Here is an 18,597-nt window from a genome sequence, read left to right on the forward strand (position 1 = left end):
ATACTACTGCTTACTACTAGCTCACTCATCCTCTTCCTACTTCTGCTCACTCCTTTTGGGTTGTAGCAAAAGTTGTACTGTAAGTTACTAAAATCATAAGTTGCTGTTCTAATGATAGTAACATTTGTTATTAAGCAGACGAGGAGAAGCTTATCCATGCTTTTTTTATCTTCAGCAGGCTTCATTATTGTAATGATCTTGTGACTATGGATTCCCTCAAAAGAGCATCAAACAGCTGCAGCTCATTCAGAACGCGCAGCTCGGGATGTGACTGGGACAAAGAGATCACAACATATTTCTCCAGTTCCAAAGGCTTTAAACTGGCTCCCAGCTGGCTGTAGAATATAAATCTATAAATCGCTGAATGGCTTAGGTCCTGATTATATTAAAGAAATGCCAATGGAATATAAACCCAGTAGGGCACTGAGGTTTGCAGACTCGGCCAGAGTCCAAAGCAAACGTGGTGAAGCGGCATTTAGGTGTGATACTGCATGCAAACGGAATTAGCTGCCAACAGAAAATTAAGTCAGCCCAAAGTTTAAATGCTTTTAATTGCGGGTGAAAACTATGCTTCCCTCGTTCCATACTTATGATTAAGGTCTTTCAAAGGATTTTTTTTTTAAATCAAGTTCTTCAAAATCATGTTCTTGCACTGTCTGTTCTTTTAGTAATTTTAGTAAGCTACTTTTATTGCTTTACTTTGCTTTTAAATTGTTTTGTTTATAAATTATTTTAAATATTGTACTTTTAAGTATGTGAAGCACATTTTTTATGAAAAGCGCTAAATAAAGCTGCCTTGCCTTGTTGTAGTTGTTCGAGTTGTGGCAGTAGAAGAAAGAATAATAGTAGTACTAGAAGTAGTAGTGCTTGTAAAAGTAGTAATATTAGGTGTATTTCTTCTTACCAGTTTTAGGTGTATTTTTTTACTTACCAGTTTTAGTAGTACTAGAACTAAAAGTAGTGGTTATAGCAAAAGAAGTAGTAGTGTTAGTTGTAGTAAGAAAAGTATAAATAGCAGTTATGGTAAAAGAAGAAGTATTAGTTAGTAGTACTCAAAGTAGTGGTTATAGCAATAGTAACATTTATTGGAGCTGTTCTAGCAGCAGTAGTAGCACTACTAAAAGTATATATTTTAAAAGTAGTACTAACAGTTGCACACCAAGTATCACTAACTTCTGTCTTGTTGTCGTAATATAACATTGCATATTTAATTCAGATGAAGTATAATCCTCATCATAATCAAACGTTATGAGTGTAAAAACAGAAGGTTATCATGCGTTTGCTCTGATTCGTCTGTATTATCTGACAACGTGACGTCAGTGTACTCACTGGAATATGGGTCAAAGTGCAACCTCACGCACAGCACAAACATGCAAACTGTAATTGTGCATGTCAAATACAACACATACTTTAAGGACAAAAACAGCTATTTTCCATGCATACGATTTTTTTTTTTTTTTTTTTTTTTTAACTAATCGGATGTCTGCTAGAGAAAACCCTTACAGGCGGGAGCAGGCCTTGTGGTAAATAAATAAACCGAGTCGGGACCGATGCCAGCTGCTCGGCGGCAAAGAAAGACGCATAACTGACAGACTGCCAAAGGTGCCGAGTAAACCACTAATTGATTTCCTGGCTCGCAGCGACACTATATTCCACCACACTACACTACACTACAGCTGTCATAGCGATTACAAAGCTGCTTTATTGTCTTACTGTACCTGCCACACCATGACGACTGCAGTAAACCATGACGACTGCCGTAAACAGGACTTTTGGAACGCGGCTAATACGCAAGTGTGGGCCTCTGAAATGGTAACTTGCAGAGAGGTTCAGATGCTACGGTATGGAACAATCAGAAAAAAATTCCAATGAAAACCTGCAACATGCCAAGCACCGCCACAACTTCTTTCGGCGGGTTCGAGCATACAGGGGGGAACCTCCCACAATGGCAGGTGAGATTGGCGGGTCTTGTAACGGATTGTCGCTCACAAGATTCTTGTTCTACCATGGAACAATGACATCTGGTTTGAGAAACAGAAGTAGGGTAAGAATCAGTGACGTTTTTGTTCTACCGTGGAGCCATGATGATGAATTGTCTGAAAACTAGAACCGGTAAAGCAGACCTCAACCATCTCATGGATATTGTCGAGTTACCGTTGAAGCTGACTGACAATTGGAAGCCGGTCGGTTGAGCATACCTGAGCCGTATGGTGTTGGATGTCATTTTAACCAGTACATTTTTTTTTTTTTAATTCTGCTCTAGTAATTGTCGGGGAGAATTCAGAAAAGGATTGTCTTGGAACTGGGACCGGTAAAGCAGACCTCGATGAGCTTGTGGATAGGTTTGATGAAGATTGATCTGAATATTTCAGCCTGGTCTGTTGAGCATACCTTGGGTAACCACCAGAAACATTTTTGTCATTCAATAGACTGGGAAAGTCTGAGAACTGGAACACGTAAAGTAGAATTTACCATTCATCTGAAATACGATAGCATCTCTTAACGTTTGAAGACATCAAATTGAGAATTGGAATCTGGTTGGTTGCATACAATTCATTCAAAACCAATAACATCGTTGCGCAGCCATGGATCAGTAATCATGGGAATTTTAGAAAAGCATTGTCTGAGAACTCCCTTCAACCCTAGCGGGGATGGGCGGTCCAGAAAATGGATGGCTAGATGTTTGAGAAATGGAACTGGCAAAGCAAGCACCAAGTTAAATTTAAAGACGATTGGTTGAGTCTGGAAGCTGGCACCTCCGCCATCTTGATGTCACTCAAAGCCAACAACGTTCTTGTTCTGCAATTGAACAGCAGTCTCAGAAGATCATATGAGGACTGGAAACTTGTGGATGCCAGATCGTCAAGTGACGTTTAAAGACAGTTGAGTACTGGAATCTGATCGGCCGAACGACCAGAAACTTAACGAAGTTTAAAGGTGACTGGTTAAATACTAAAAGACGGTCAAGCATACCTCTCCCATCTTTTGTCTGATTATCAAAGCCCAAAGTGTTCTTGTTCTATCATAGAACAGTAATCACGGAACTCTAGAAGAAGATTGAAGGAGATTTGAAACTGGGAAAGCACTTGTCGGATGTCACCAACAATAAAAGAGAGTCGAGCGTATCCGTGCCATCTTGTGTCCGATGCCAAGCAAAGTGAACAAGGTTGTTTTTCTACCAAAGAATAACACTTCCTAAAGATGATTGCTTGAGAATCGTGACTGGTAAATGTAGGAACACGTCAAACCAAATGTTGCCAGGCAAATTCAAGGTTTCTGACCTCAGATAGCGGGGGAACAACTACAATAACCTTTAGGCCTTGTTTGATGTCACTACCCTTTCATCCTACTTGTGGCCATTTTTGACAATGTGTACTTTTTAAGATTGTTCACAAAAAAATCATTTCATTACATTTGAATTAACACAGATAAAATGGTTCAATAAAAAAGGAAGCAAGGTGGACACAATTTGTCAGCATAGAGCCCAGAGGATTACCTCAACCCCTTCCAATGCTGCAGGGTTCCTCCTCTACCCGGACACCCCTGCCAAGATGGAGACCACATCTCGAGAGGCTTTCTGCTTCAGGACCAACCCGCCGCGAGACAGCGGAAAAGGTCGAATTTCCGTTCCAGGTTCACAGAACTCACGGCAGGAGACGCGGCATTCCCATCCTTCGTCCTTGAGACAAACAGGAAGTGGAAAGAGCAGACATCTAGAAGCGGATGAGCAAGCAGACATCAGTGATCCAAGCCAAGAAGTAGAGATGCTGTCTCAGTACCAGAAGGACTTCCCTCCTCCGTCCTCCTGGCGCAGGAGGAGAACTCCGGCCACGCCGCAGCCGGACAACATTGGCATCAACCCGGCTTTCAGGTCAGGACTGTGGTCAAAAGTTTGCGGTCACTTGCCCATGCTTGCTAATTAGTGTCGCCAAACTTTTTGATTGGTGCAGGATCGAGTTTGGGACGGTCCACAGGGAGACGTACCCCAACTGGCATGACCCTTTTCCTGGAGGGGGTCTGTCCACCATCACTGAAAGACCTTCTGGTAGCAGCACTGGGACACTTCATTAGGTGTGAAAATACTTGGAAAATTAGACTACTGCTAAATTTAATTTGTTGTGTGACCGTAATTGAAATGTTATTAATCCGTCACACGTTGTCAGTAACATGGCCGGTTAGTCTTCATGTGAGCGCCAGGATGTGAGTTTTATCCTCCTGCAGCACCCTGTGTGTGTTCTTATTTTGTATATGTGGTTTTAGTCTAGTTTCATAAATAAAGCGCATCGGCGACAGTTGCTCGTCTTTCGATTTTCATTTTACTCGAACGGTGGTGTATCTGAAATTGGCAATCATAACTAAAATTTTGGCTCACAAATTAGATTTAAACTAAATCATAGAACTTCATCCAACTGAACTAGTCTCTTTTTTTTGTTAGACTAAAGAAAAATGCCATGGCATTGGAAAAGCAGTCACTTAAATTGCTCAGACGTCATACTTACGCTGTCCGCAGCCACTAGGGGGCATATTGAGATCAGGAACTATGATGTTGTGAGTCATTTTCTAAATTCTAACTTTCAAGATGAGTGGGTGACAACTTTCACAATAAAGTTTTAATATGGCTGTAAGAACACAAAATTGTACAAATATACATATTTTGAATGTAAATATATTTGTAGCATTATATAAAAATGAGCGGGGTGAAAAACCCGCAAAAAACATTAAATAATGAAAAAGGCAACACAAGTCCACGTTTTAAAGGTTTCATCTCCTGTCTCGGTGCCTGCTCCTGTCTCGGTAGCGGCTGTCCTCCCTTCCCCTGCTTCCCCTCTCGTCCCTGTCTCGGTCCCGGTTGTCCCGGTCCCGGTTGTCCCGGTCTCGCCGTCCGGATCTCTCCCACTCTCTGCGCCCGCCACCTGGCCACTCCTGCTGCGATGGTCCGGCGACGAGGTTGATGGGCTTCCGGAAGGGTCTATCCCTGCCGCCGAAGCGCAGCTGGCCAGACTCCTTCTTGCCTCCCAGCCCACCGCCGAGCCGCCTGGGGATCCAGCCTGTGAGGGTTCGCTCTAGCTCGAAATCCACGAACAACTCCTGCTGGTCGACCACCAGCTTGTTGGCGTCCCGGCGGGCTCGCACCACGGCCCGCTCCTCCTTGTACTCGACGAAAGCGTAGCGCTTGGAGAAGCCCGTGACCACATCGCGAACCAGACGGAGCCGCTTAATGTCGCCGAATTTGGAGAAGACCTGGTGGAGTTTCTCCTCGGTGGTCGTCGGGTTGAGTCGGGCCACGAAGAGAGTGAGCAGCGGGTCTCCCACGACGCCTTTGTTGGGCTTGTAGCGGGCGCACATCGCCCTCCACACGGCACGGTCGTGAGGCTCCACGTCGGTGCCGTCGATGCTCCCGGCTTTGAGCGGATCGTACGTCTTGGCGATGGGGCTCCATTCCGCCATTTCGTGTCTGTTTCGGTTGCTTGCGGCTCGTTAAATCGAAAACAGAATGCAAAAATATTCCGCGTAGCTTTTCGGTTCCGCTTTAGCGTGCATTCACAAAAACAATCCGATGGGAAACAAATATTCCGTCGCCAATTCCTTCCTCCTACTAAAATGACCTTGCACAAATCCGCCTAACGTCAATTCAGAGCTGCCTTTAAAAAATATCGCTCGATTTTAATCGAAGGTATTCCTTTAAAAATGTTCGGCAGGTGTAAATGATAGTAAGTATATTCCAGTTACACCATCGCTAACTTTAACAATTATACAGGGGAAAGGCATTAACCTTGAGATTTTTGCTTGGCTTGAAGATTAAAATGTACCGTATGCATAAAAGTATGATGTATACATATGTATTTGTTATACTGGATGATGTATTTTAAATTAAAAATTTGCTGGTTATCATTCCGAATGTGAAATGAACACAAGGCTTTGAAAGACACTTCTCTACAAAGTCACATGATTTAATTCTCAATGAAAAATATGTGTGCTCAACAGTGTGTCATAACTATTTACAACATGAGTTCGCGATGCTCACTTCACCGCTATGTACAGGCCGTGTCTTTTGTTAAACTTCACAGTCTTATTGTGTCTACATGTCCTCCACACTCCATTTATAGGCTTCCTCCTGCAGGGCTTTTTTGTCCGCGATCCTCGTGTAGCGCTTCTGCTCGAAACCGTTGGACCTGCCCAACACATATAAAGAACATTCAGTAACAATTCAATGCGTGAACTGATGAGAACAATCGTTGCGCTTTCTGGTGTGCTCGCCTTGGCCACCTGGGGGCAGTATAATACAGACACGCTGATATTCATGGAGACTGTCACAACTCAGAAAGCTGCAGTAATATTAATTGTTTTCCGCAGAGAATAAAGAATATATGCCTTGAGTATTGTTATATTATTATATTAATGTGGCACCATATCATCACCCTCACGATCTGCCAAACTCCTGCTCATGTTTCACACTCTGTACCTGTTGACGCCATCCCAGCGATATCCAGGTAAAATGTTGAACCTGTTGAGAGGTGGTGGAGGGCCTCTATACTGAGGTTTTTCTAAACAAAAACAAAATACACACACACAAAAAAACCCATCAAAATAGTTCTTAAAATTATGTAAGTAAAAGCTCCGTTACATAGCTCTGATGTTACCTTTAACCCCGTGCGTCTTGCGGTCCTTCTTGCGCCGCAACATGGCCGCCATGGGGTCTCCCTCCCTCTCCTGTTCCCTCAGCATGCGGTCCAGGTCCTCGTCATCGTAGTTGCGCGCCAGCGGCTTCTGGGCCTCGCGCACGGCGTCATCCAGACGCTGCTGCTCCATCTGACCCTGAGCCAGCCTACCAGCCGATAATTCACATCCGTCAGATTTCTTTTACGCTTCGAATAAAATGTTTCAGAGTTAAAATTTGGAACAAGAAACAGGATTTTCAACTGTGCGTTAAAGTCTCGAGTCTGCATTGCAAAGTATATGATTTTCACGAGGCTTTAAGACCGGGTTTGGGTTTCATGCCAGTGTTGGGGTTTCGAACAAGTGTTAAGGTTTCAAAAAGGGGTTAGGGTTACAAATGAGGGTTCCCAAGACCCCTCACTCACCCTTTCCCCCACTGAGCGTATTTCTGATCCTTTGCCGCCTTTTCACCGGCTTTCCTTCTCTGTTCTTCCCGCTCCGACTCCAGATCTCGCTTTTTGCCGCTCTTGTCTCGAAACACAGTCTGAGCGTGGCGGGATGCATCTGGGAACATGCGCGTGTATACATCATGTCATAAACAAACAGTTTTTTTTTGTAACGAATAACTAATTAATAATGCTGACTTTCGAGATCCTTGTTGTTTCCGTCCCTGCGTCGTGCCTCTTCTTTCTCTTTACGTAGAACATCCGAGGAAACCAGACCCGCCTTTCCGCCAGACAGCATACTGCTGCCCTGGCAACAGCAACAACAACAACAACACTTAAAAATGGAAATTATTTTACAGACAAACATTTTTACTGTTTTGCAGCTGTACAGAAGAGTAAAAAAACAGAAAAATGCAAACAATAAAAACGTATTAGCCTGGATGACAAACTGAGTGTTTCACCTCCGTTTGTCCCGTCCTGCGAGGTGGCGACAAGTCGTCATCTGACACTTTCCCGCCGCGCCGCCCCCGTCTGGGTGGCGACTGGTCCGAAAGGGAATCCCGTCGTCCCTTCTGCTGCTTCTTCCTTGGGGGCGACTGGTCGGAATCTGAACCTCGTCTGGAGGCAGGTGCACTTAGTGCTTTTCCTGACTTCCCCGAACGCTGCCTTGGTGGTGACAAGTCAGGAGAATCGTGGCGCTTCCTCCTTTGTGGCGACATGTCGGGAGAATCGTGGCGTTTTTTCCTTGGTGGCGACATGTCGGGAGAATCGTGGCGAGTTTTCCTTGGTGGAGAAGCGTCCGGAGAGTCATGTCGGGTTTTTCTGCCCGATGACTGCTCAGGTAAGTCTCCTGATTGGGTGTCGTCCTTTGTATTTTCATCTTCTATAAAGTAACACAACTCCCTTATTGTATACTTAAGACTTATATGTGTATTTTCCACTACGAAACAAAATGGCTGACCTCCAATGACTTTCCACCTGGAGCTGCTTCGGAAGACTTCCAGCATCCTCACGTCATCGGGGCGCTCGTCAATCACTTCAGCGATCTGATTGTGGATGATAACAGGCGGTGAGCGGGTTATTTCAAATGTTCATATAATATCGATGCCAGAGATATCAGCCAATACCAGTGGAATGGGATCAATACTTTCATGGGAAAATGTATTATTTCTTCCAAGTCAAGGCTTTTGATGTTATTCACACTATTAAGTGCATTTTGGTTTTTTTTCCTTCAAAACGAAGAAAATAAGTGCGACGAAGTGAGACTTTTTATTTAATTCCTTTGTGGTTGAAGTTTCAAGTCAGGGTTTATGGTTTAAATCATCAGTTACAATTTTTAACAAGACTTATGGTTCGAAATTAAGGTTGCAAGACAGGGATGGGGCTTTAAATAACTGTACAAAGACTGTGTGAGGATTTTCTGCCCAGGGTTAAGGTTTCAAGTTGGTGTTTCAAGATAATAACAATACACAATACATTACAAATACTAGACCTTACTATCGCTTCTTACCACAGGCGCTTCGTCGTCGTCCTCTTCCACCTCATTTTCCTCGGCCACCATCTGTCTCCAATCTATATCATCGTCGACTATTTTAAGTCTTGAATAAGAGACAGGGAGACAAAAATCGACTTAGAAACCGCCTTATCTCATTCATAGAGAAAAGAGATACGTGATGCATACCTAACGTATGGTAGCACCTAGCTGCTAGCTACACATACACAACCGGAGAAAAACAGCTCGACGTAAAAACTTACCCTTTCCCCGGAACTTTATGCCGCTTCTTTTTAAGTTTTCCCTTAGACTTTTTGGCGTCATCATCGTTGGACAAATAGCGCTTTAAGTACTCCGCTTTGGATAATTCTGCTCCTGTGGTGCTAGCGGTGGAGGCAGCCATTTTGATATGGGGCAACTACGGAATCTGGGAAGTGCTAAACAACCATCCCACCAGTGTGAAGGTAAACAACTGAACGCGTATGTGCATTTTTCTAATTGGCCGGGCCCATAGAGGCAGCCTTCTTAATGTGAGGCAACTACTTTGCAGTGCAAAGTTTCTACTGCTATTTCTACTACTACTACTACTACTACTACTATAGACCTACTACCTTAGCTTTAGGTTATGCATTTAATGAAGTTGAGCTCGATGGCGTATCCTGTCATTATTATTATTACTATTATCCATCCATCCATTATCCAATCTGCTTATCCTTGTTATTATTATTGTATTTTTTAAGTTTATTTATGTATTGCTTAATTGTTGATTTTAGTCAGTGTAATTGATCATATCGCGACAGTCTTGAATTGATTGGTCAGCGTCAGCTGACACTAAAGTAAATAAATAGGTCGATAAATACATAAAACGTTCGGTGTGTTTTTGACACTGATATAAATGAAGGGAGGAATTTACAAGATGGCAGCACACGCTGATACGTCGGCGCGTCATCATTCCATTTTAAAGGTGTACTTGCTGTAATTTTACATTTCATACAAAAACTAGATACAGATGTTAAATGTTAGGAAAACAGGTCACGTTTTTTGTAATTTTTATGACTTTATTAACTTGAGTTGAAACAATACATCTTCGTAAGGCATATTTCCAGAGCAACTCTGCAGCACAAAAGTACATCTTAACAGTTCTATGAATAACTGCAGAACATGTCGATACTAGTATGGATTCTCTCTTGCCTACAACATCCGAGGCGCATGCAGGTGGTACAGCATTCTTGCAAGGACCTTTGTGGTTGTGAGAAGATGCTTTGGGTGCGTGGTAAAAAGGTTCAAAGTTAAATACAACCGAACTGCATGTAACAAATGTACTGCACTGGATTAAAAAAAAAAACCTTGTAACCACAGTAATATTATGCACAGTTTGAACATTTAATTCAGCGATTCTTTCGCATACCGCTAGAGGTAGTAGCCCACGTGCCACAGTTCACAATCATTAATTTAGGTTAGGTGTGGGCAACTCCGGTGCTTGAGGGCCACTCTCCTCCATGTTGTTGATGTTTTACTTTTCCAACACACCTGATTCAAATGATCAGAATCATTATCAGGCTTAATTTCAATCAGGTGTGTTGGAGGAGGGCAAAATCCAAAACATGCAGGATAGTGACCCTCAAGGACCGGAGTTGGTGACCCCTGCTTAGGTCATTACATGTAATGGTATAAAAGCAGGACAGCGACAATCCAGGAGTTCTTCAGAAACATGCTGACAGCCCCACATGGGACGAGATGATCTGCAGAAAAAGACCAGGATGAAGAAATACGACTGACAATTTCCTCCCTCCCTTCACTCACCTCTCTCCACGTTAACGCTGGCTCCCTCCCCGGTTATCTTGCACATGTAAGTGGTATTGTGCGGCAGCTTGTCCTGGTAGCCGCTCAACGTCAGCCTGAAGCCTTGCGGCTCCACCTCTGTCACGTGGCTCACTTGCCTGAACTCCGCCTCTGCCGCCAAGCCGGACACGTTGGAGTTGATGAGTGATTGCTTGGAGCCTGATGACCAGGAGAACTCATAGCTGTTGATCTTATTGGGCTTGGCCTTGACCAGGCAGTCCACTCGCAGGTCACCGTCGTCCTCCTGGCACACTGTGATAAGGTCGGACCTCGCCGGTGTCAGCAACACTGGTATAAAAGAAAAAAATGCGCTTGAATCATGCAGGTAGACACTCCTTTGTAACATTTACCTCACCTCCTAGCATGCCGAACACAAACAGATGCTGGAGCATGATGGAAAGCGCCCATCCAACTGGAAAACAGGGAAAAAAAAGAGCATTTTCTTGGCAAATCCTCTAAATGATCACTGACACCATGCTGCTAATGCTATTTTTTTTTAGCTTTTTCTTCAGGGCACAAAACATATACCATCAACTTTCATGCAAAACATGATGCAGCAATTTTTAGAATTAACTGGATTGGATGTTATCATGAAATTTAATCCGTATCCGGAAATGATCCATTCTTTGTTTATTTTCTCCGATATACCTTAGTTCCTCTTAGAATACACAAATCTACCATTTTTCGGGGGAGCCTTACCTGTGCTCCGGTGCAGGATGATGAAGCAAGTCTCAGCACTGCAGAGCAAAACACTGGATGGGGAGGGCTGGGAAGGGGGTGGGGGCCAGAGTGAGAGCAAGTGCTGAGAGGGATGACGAGGATGAACGGATGGATGCCCGATGAAGGGCACCTGATAAAAAAAAAATACATGTCATCACTATTGTTTTACCGGCACTTTTCTGCTTTTAACGTTGTACGTGGAGCTGGATAAGAACAACCACACCATGAATAACAAATTACAGTCAGTTGTAACATTTCCACAGCATAGACGAGACTATTTTGATACTGATACTGCATCATCAGCGTGTGAATGAGCTGCTTCCATGGCTGGTAGAAACGACCATGTGAAACCATGTCCTGCCTGGTTTCCATCTCTCTGTGCTGCAACACACCTGATTCAAATGACCAGTTCATCAGCAAGCTCCGAACCTGGTAACGATTCTGGGCATTAGAATCAGGTGTGTTGCAGCATGGAGGGATGGAAAAACAGGCAGGAAAGGCAGCCCCTGAGGACCGAGTTTGGACACCCCTGAGTTATGTAGTTATTTACTTTTTTTGCTGCCTCTCTACTGTTCCACACCCCAGTCCGGTATTTGGCGGTAATGCACCTGTACGCAACCGCTATACTGGAAGAAGAAGAAGAAGTCTGGTTGAACCCGGAAGAAAAATGTCTCACCCGAAGTGAACAAATGCTATATTTTCGTGACAAATAACCGCACCATGGTGTGGGTCTACGCTCTTAATCACGCCCATATAGTTAAGTATACCCCTGAGCGTATATAATGTGTCTCTGAACGTTAACAACCATATTTAATTAGCGCCGTACTATCGTACTGCTTAAGGCGGCATAACAAACACGGAGGACAGACGGGGCATGCCGACGCCGTTTCTCCCTTGGCCGGACGACGGCGGAACATTTGTTAAGGTAACTGCTCTAAATCCTTTATTCTGTTTTGTATTAACTATGTGAGTTTTATGAATGAAGTCATGTTTAATTCATTCAGGCTATAACCCGGAACACGCGTTTTGTAAATTGTTGTGTCTTGCCGGAAGTATTTGGAGGAACTCTTTCAGTCCACGAAATGCTTTACTGCCTTTGGCTGATGTGTCAGTCGAACTCCGAGGCAGTATTATTACTTACTTATTCAAAGCCCGTTTTGTGAATATTATGAATTATAACATTTCGTTTTTTGTGTCGGGAGCCGTTCTTTAGCTCATCTGCCAGTCATCGAAATCCTTAGCTCCTATTGGCTGCCTCGTCAGCCTTAGTTTCCGCCCAGTCCGATGCTCATTGTTAAGTTTGACAAACAAACAAAAAAACAAACTAACAAACGATCACTTATATTGACACTAAAGGAAGACATAATGTCAAATTGAAGATTCTGCCATAAATATCCAACTTTAATTGCATTGGGGAGTGACAGTGTTGTCTTTATACACATTTCTTTATTTTGGCTAAGTAGGTCACTAAATAGTCCACCCATGAATTGAAAAAGCAAAAAATAAAATAAAAAAAGCAAACGCTTACAACTGAGACATATGTACTGGAAAATGTGTGCTTTAAGTGACATTATGTACAGCGGACAAGCAAATAGATGAGCGTGGTTCACTTGTCTTGCATTTTTTCCAAGATGGGCACTATCATGTCAAACTTGGGCCTTTTGGCGGGGTCCTCGTTCATGCACAGCCTCATCAGCTTGCAGATGTGAGGCGAGATCCCCGGCGGGATGGTTGGGCGCAGGCCCTCCAGGGCCACCTGAGAATAGGCCGCATGGTTACGTATGCATGGGAAACACAAGAGGTGATTTTTGTCGTAGACGTGCTTACCTTCATGCCAATCTCCATGGGGGAGAGGTGGGCAAAGGGCACCTCCCTGGTGACCAACTCCCACAGGAGCACGGCGAAGCTCCACATGTCCGCCGATCTCCTGTTGATGTCTTCCGAGCGCTTCTGGAGGGCTGAAATATCACAAGATAAGTGTTGAAAAGCGTAACTTTTGGAATGTTGTATCATGTTGGTAGGGAAAGGTAGTAATGCCTTCTGGGGCCATCCAGGCCGGAGAGTACATGCGTCCGGTACACTGGAAGGAGAATTTGGCGTCCGCCATGCTTATCCTGGCTGTCATGTCCTCGTCAATCTGCCAGTTGAGAAACACTTCAGCATGGACTTTTTCAAGTGATTGACACTCTGCAGGTAGCAAGCTACATAAATCCACATCCAACAAAATGAAACATATATTTTTCGTGACAGGTGGTTCCAGAGATACGTGCAGACATTTAATTTAGTAATGCTAACGGAACAGAAAAATATTGTTTAATTCTAGTGTAATTATATGTTTTAATGTAATTTAGTTTGGTGAATATAACATATTTTATGAGAATGTGTTAATTGTAATCAGTTAATTGAACTTTGTTGGTTAAAATATCTAAATTGAAACTGTACATTTTAAAAATTCTAATCTAATGGAGTCTGTGAAACTCACTCAAAATATTGTTTCATTTTTAATTTAATACAGAATTTTGTAGCATCAAATTTAATTAGAATTTAAATGAACTTTTGAAATATTTAATTTTTATCAATATTTTTTAAATTTTATATCTAATTGTCAGTGTGACCCAAATTATTGATTTTAATTTAATATGATAAACGATTTAATATGAATAGTTAATAAAATGTAATTAAATGTTTTCATTCTGATAAAAGAATATTTATTTCACTCAAGTCTTTATTTTTACTTTTATTTAGAAATATTTCTACTCGTATTTGTATGCTTTTGTTTTATTGAATTTCAATTGATTAAATTAAATTAAATAATTGTATTGAAGTCTAGTCAAGACTTGGGCGGCTCACCATGACGTGTCTGCTGTTGAGGTACAGCCGTGCCACCATTGGCTCCAGCGTGTGGAGGAAGGTCATGGCGCTGGCGATGTCCAACGCAAACTTGACCGCTTGGCTTTGGTCCACCACCAGAGCTGAAGGCCACACGGGAAAAAGATGCACGGATACTCTTTGCCGCATTGTTCTATTTATGACACACGCGACGAGAAGATGAAGACTCACTGGTGCCCTCGTGGAGGAGGTTGTAGAGCGATCCGTACGGCATGTAAGGGGTGACGATGATGGGGTGAGGGGCCGGCGGGGACTGACACGCTCCCAGAACGGGGAGGATGTTAGGGTGAGAGAAGATCCTGCACAATAGTGTAGCAACCCACAATGAACTATACTCAGTGATTAATGACAAATTACATTAAAAAAAATAAAAAAGACCTTACAAATCACATACTTAAAAAAAAATAGGACCTTTTTGTCCCTTTTGGGCCCCTGTAGCGTGTCTTGTTTCTGGCCCATGCAGTATTTTTCTTTTTTTAAATGACCATTCCAACTTCTTCAGATATATTTATTTGCATAGGTCTGTTTAATGAGCATTATGATTGTGATAATTGTTTGTTGTTTTCATTTAAAAAAAAAATTGAATACAGTACCTTAATTGAGTTATAGTTGAATGGAATAATTTACCGTAGTTTGGGATGCTCCTCGCTGAAGTCTCTGCTCTTTCTGGTGCTCCAGTCCCTCACCTGCAGCACCTTCACCACCACCTCGTCACCCTGCCAGCGACCCTGCCAACTCTGATGCGCGCACACACACACACACACAGATATACATGCAAATATAGACACCGTAAATCAACACACATACACATGCACGCAAAGGTGAGGGGGGAACACAAACCTCTCCTGAGTGGTTTTCATTGATTTTAGCCAGCAGTGAAAGTTGTTTGTAATCAATGCCGGCCTGCTTGTTGAGAGTGCCGTTACCTGAAGGTCCCCCGCCCCCAAAAGAAAAAAACAGACATTAATTTACTTATCAAGAAAAATAGTGTCTGTATTGATTGGGTGCTGACTGACGAGGCCTGGTCCTCATGGTGCCCTTCCAGAAGGTTTCCTTGTAGGGAACTTTGTTCAAACTCTGTCCCAGTTTTTCTGCCTTGTCTGAATCAATCAAACGGAGCAACAGGCACAAATCTGTCAGTGCTGCCTTAAAATAATAATCGTGCTATATTTCGTCATGATTCCACTCTGACCTTGAAGCAGTTGCCTGAGGTGAGGCTTGGCCTTATCCAGGGGTGTCTGTCCGTACCTGTTGCACACGCACACCTGAGCGCCGCTCACCACCAGTTCCTAAACGCACGTTTCGTTTGAGTAATTCAAGGCAAAAAAATGGAATCATATCTGAACTGTACGTAACTCATGTCATTGAACAGTGGATGTAAAGCCTACACACCCCTTAAACTGTACAGGTTAAAGGTCACAAAAATGGTGGCCAAAGTTTTGAAAGCATTTACCTTGGTCTCATATTTTTGAATATTACAAAAACCCGCCATTTGAACAGGGGTGTGTAGACTTTTTAGATCCACTGCATACGTGTTTAAATATTTAATCCATTGACAGTGTCTGACACAAAACTAGATTTTTTTATAACATCAAAACATTTTCATCATTTATTTATTTATAATAGTTCTTTTTCTTTCACCTTTTTACATTTTATTGTAAAATTTGTAATTGTTATCAATATTATGGCGTCATCCAAGTTTGTGAAAGTTGAATTTCACTTCTGGAATTAAAATAATAATAATAATTTTAAAAATTCTAAATAGAAAAGCACCAAAAAAAAAAGAAAACAAGCCAAAAATGATGAATACATATGAAATACAAAATTATAATAAATAATATGATTTGTGTACCGGTATATACTGTCAGGATCAACCAACAATATAATTGTAAAAAAAAAAAATGTAAAAAGTTCCCGCTGTGTACTGTTGTGTACCTGTGCTACCGCTTCTTGCCCCCAGAAGCACGCGTAGTGGAGCGGCGTGTTCCCGTGCTCGTTGACCGTGTTGGGGTCCGCCTTGCACTGAATCAGCTGCGCGCAACACAAGTACGATGATGTCACTGCGCACCGATGACATCATCGAATTGCGCACGTGACGATGACGTACCTTGGCCACGATGTCCGCGTGGCCGTGGCTGGAGGCCAGATGCAAAGGGGTGTCGTCGCCGCGGTTCATGACGTTGATGCGGGCGCCCCTCATGATGAGCATGTCCACTAGGCCGCCGCGCCCCTCCCGGCACGCCCAGTGCAGCGGGCTGAAGCCGTGGTCGTCCCTGGCGAGAGCAAAAGGCCGCGTTACCTGCCGGACATTTTCACCCCCTTGTGTGTGGTTAAGCAGTTGAGCCGCAAATTTCTCAGCTTCTGATGGTATCTGTATAGTCGAAAATTGGGACATTAACACCTGACTCTCATTCCTCCCACCCTGTTGTGTTGAAAGCAATTTTCACTGTGAGATAATTATCGTACGCCTCCACCATTAAAGCCCGCTTCTTCCCAGTTTAATTCCATGCCATTTGTCGTGTGTGAAATGTACCAATATGAAATAAAAATTTCACTCATTTCTCAAGGTACAGACCATCCGCAAATTCGCTAGCAGAGGCAGGATAGTGGCTGTGTGAAATGGTATGCTGTATATCGGCAAGCCGGGAACTTGGCTAGCTTAGGTTTAATACACGCCGCCCACTTCTCCCGCTGGGTTGTGTTAAAGGCAATTGTTGCTGTCACACAACTATTTTATTTATCACACCAGACGCTGGGTTCTGTATGACACGTCACCCCTTTCACACAGCATGCTGTGTCGTGTGAAAATGCATAAAGTCTCGGCAATAATCGTTCTTTGTTGGGTTCTGGCTGAAAGGCAAAGTCGGATATGTTCCAGATCAGTTACAACTTGCGGGGAATCTCTGTGTGAAAGGGGCTCAATGTGGTCAAAGTTGCTGCAATATCCGGTTTGTTGGGCTCTGCGTGAAAGGCAAAGACAGATACACATGGATGTTTTTTTTTTTTTTGTGGTCAGCTGATGTTCTTCACTCCCAATCTTTATTTAGACTTCAGCGTACGCTTCCTCACGCTGCGGGTGGTCTGAGGCCCACCAGACGCCTGGCGTGCTGATAAACACGCCAGTGACAAAGGGGAATGCCTGTCAGTCTTTTAATGCACGCCGGACAGCTGCCAAGTTGTTGAGGTTATCGCTCACACACACATGCACGCACGCACACACACGTCCCTGGATTTAGCATGTAGAGAGGACTATCTGTGTACTTTTTTGACTCTGTGGATTATTTGTAGTTGTTGTGTTTATTGGTCACTTGGCGGTTATCGTGAATAACTGGCAAGAGAAGCTGTCACATTATTTTGAACAATTTACATTTTGTGTGTGTGCGTGAGTATCTGTGCGTGACTGAGCAGCATTCCCTGAACTTGTTTGTCATTGTTCATTATTTCTAGTCATTGTGTTTATTTCTATTGTGTAAGGTGCCAGTCATTAATTTTATGACCAAGCCTGTCTGGGACTCTTTTTTTTTTGGTGTGGACTTTGTGAATTATTTCTACTTTTCTGTTTATTCTATTGTGCATAATGGTGGCTAACATGACTATCATATTAATTTGTATAAGAGTACATCTCTTTTGTGGATTGATCTTCCATGACTCTAAATCCAGTGCAGCAGTTTGGGAATCCCTGGCGCAAAGTGATGTCACGCTTGTGGCTTCCTGAGCTATAAAAAGAATCCAGGAGCTGCTGAAGGGGTGAATTATTCCCAAGCAGCTCATCACGAGTGCATTCCAGATGCAGTGATGGAAAACATAGGGAATAGTGACCAGTCCCTCTCCTGTTGGCCTGGCCCCGCCCACACAGGAAATGAGGGCTGTCAACATACATATATGGCCTGGCCCCGGGAATAAGCTTCCTTTTCAGGGAATGCTGCTATTAGAATGACGTCTCGATTTTGTGGCGATGACATCATTAAAACTGTGACAAACTCTGCATGCCCAATATGGAAACTATTTGATGGCTAGCGCACACACGTAAGGCTTTTTAATTTTTATTTATTTTTGTTCAGTTTAGTTTTTCTCCACTCACCCCAAATTGAGGTCATTTTCCGTGTTGTCCAACCACAAGCGAACCGCCACGGAGTTGCCCTCTCGACACAGTGTGAAGATGTCATCCATGTTTACACTGGGCTGCTCCTTTAAATCCCCTTTGGCGTCTGGGACGTGCAGCCTGAAATGCGGTTAGGTTAAAATCAACAAAGCACAGCCTGAAACGTACATAAAGTTGAGGGGGGAAAAACCAAACGAAAGGAGCAAAGCAATGAATTAAAGGAATTTACCGTTACTGCTGTTTCCGTTTCCCACCCAGCCTTTAAAAAGTTCTTCCCCATAAGCGAGGAAGCGCGGCAGGCGCGAGAGTTCGCCCCGCCCCGGGGGTCATTATCCAGGCGTCTGCGGTTGGCTCGGCCGGTCCATAATCATGGAGCTCGGTCGCCCTCCGGTGCACAAATTTAAAAGTGTAGCTTTCCTGCCGTCACTGACGTCACTATTATTACGTCG

General features: G+C 43.3%; 5 protein-coding genes and 1 long non-coding RNA gene across 8 annotated transcripts in view; 2 read left to right on the plus strand and 4 right to left on the minus strand.

Annotated features, from left to right (window-relative positions):
* The first annotated feature begins 1,650 nt into the window (after positions 1-1,650).
* LOC147133569 (uncharacterized) lies at positions 1,651-4,292 on the plus strand. Its single transcript, XM_086057107.1, has 3 exons — positions 1,651-1,952; positions 3,520-3,871; positions 3,951-4,292. Exons 1-3 carry the CDS (start codon positions 1,844-1,846, stop codon positions 4,069-4,071), a joined length of 582 nt encoding a protein of 193 aa, XP_085913233.1. The 5' UTR covers positions 1,651-1,843; the 3' UTR covers positions 4,072-4,292.
* Positions 4,293-4,595: 303 nt separating this feature from the next.
* snrnp35 (small nuclear ribonucleoprotein 35 (U11/U12)) lies at positions 4,596-5,794 on the minus strand. Its single transcript, XM_086057090.1, has one exon. It carries the CDS (start codon positions 5,446-5,448, stop codon positions 4,762-4,764), a length of 687 nt encoding a protein of 228 aa, XP_085913216.1. The 5' UTR covers positions 5,449-5,794; the 3' UTR covers positions 4,596-4,761.
* A 136-nt stretch (positions 5,795-5,930) lies between these two features.
* bud13 (BUD13 homolog) lies at positions 5,931-9,070 on the minus strand. The gene is made up of 9 exons (XM_086057077.1): positions 8,859-9,070; positions 8,614-8,701; positions 8,065-8,149; positions 7,565-7,986; positions 7,302-7,410; positions 7,083-7,221; positions 6,642-6,826; positions 6,464-6,545; positions 5,931-6,173 (listed from the first exon to the last, which is right to left on the minus strand). Exons 1-9 carry the CDS (start codon positions 8,996-8,998, stop codon positions 6,080-6,082), a joined length of 1,344 nt encoding a protein of 447 aa, XP_085913203.1. The 5' UTR covers positions 8,999-9,070; the 3' UTR covers positions 5,931-6,079.
* Positions 9,071-9,632: 562 nt separating this feature from the next.
* LOC147133572 (thy-1 membrane glycoprotein) lies at positions 9,633-11,234 on the minus strand. The gene is made up of 4 exons (XM_086057102.1): positions 11,137-11,234; positions 10,793-10,849; positions 10,399-10,725; positions 9,633-10,337 (listed from the first exon to the last, which is right to left on the minus strand). Exons 2-4 carry the CDS (start codon positions 10,827-10,829, stop codon positions 10,252-10,254), a joined length of 450 nt encoding a protein of 149 aa, XP_085913228.1. The 5' UTR covers positions 10,830-10,849; positions 11,137-11,234; the 3' UTR covers positions 9,633-10,251.
* Positions 11,235-11,809: 575 nt separating this feature from the next.
* LOC147133573 (uncharacterized) overlaps positions 11,810-18,597 on the plus strand; it is a 57,093-nt gene continuing 50,305 nt past the window's right edge. For all 3 annotated transcript variants that reach the window (XR_015090298.1, XR_015090297.1, XR_015090299.1), the window contains exon 1: positions 11,810-12,082. This is a non-coding gene — a long non-coding RNA (uncharacterized LOC147133573). The remainder of the gene's footprint in view (positions 12,083-18,597) is intronic.
* Positions 12,531-18,527, minus strand: LOC147133574 (scaffold protein ILK-like). The gene is made up of 13 exons (XM_086057076.1): positions 18,378-18,527; positions 18,128-18,268; positions 16,154-16,319; positions 15,982-16,077; positions 15,239-15,335; positions 15,063-15,146; positions 14,887-14,972; positions 14,674-14,783; positions 14,218-14,345; positions 14,008-14,129; positions 13,195-13,294; positions 12,985-13,115; positions 12,531-12,913 (listed from the first exon to the last, which is right to left on the minus strand). Exons 2-13 carry the CDS (start codon positions 18,214-18,216, stop codon positions 12,764-12,766), a joined length of 1,359 nt encoding a protein of 452 aa, XP_085913202.1. The 5' UTR covers positions 18,217-18,268; positions 18,378-18,527; the 3' UTR covers positions 12,531-12,763.

Source organism: Filicampus tigris, chromosome 17, assembly GCF_054856515.1.
Source record: "Filicampus tigris isolate MCC_2025a chromosome 17, RoL_Ftig_1.0, whole genome shotgun sequence".
NCBI lineage: Eukaryota > Metazoa > Chordata > Actinopteri > Syngnathiformes > Syngnathidae > Filicampus > Filicampus tigris.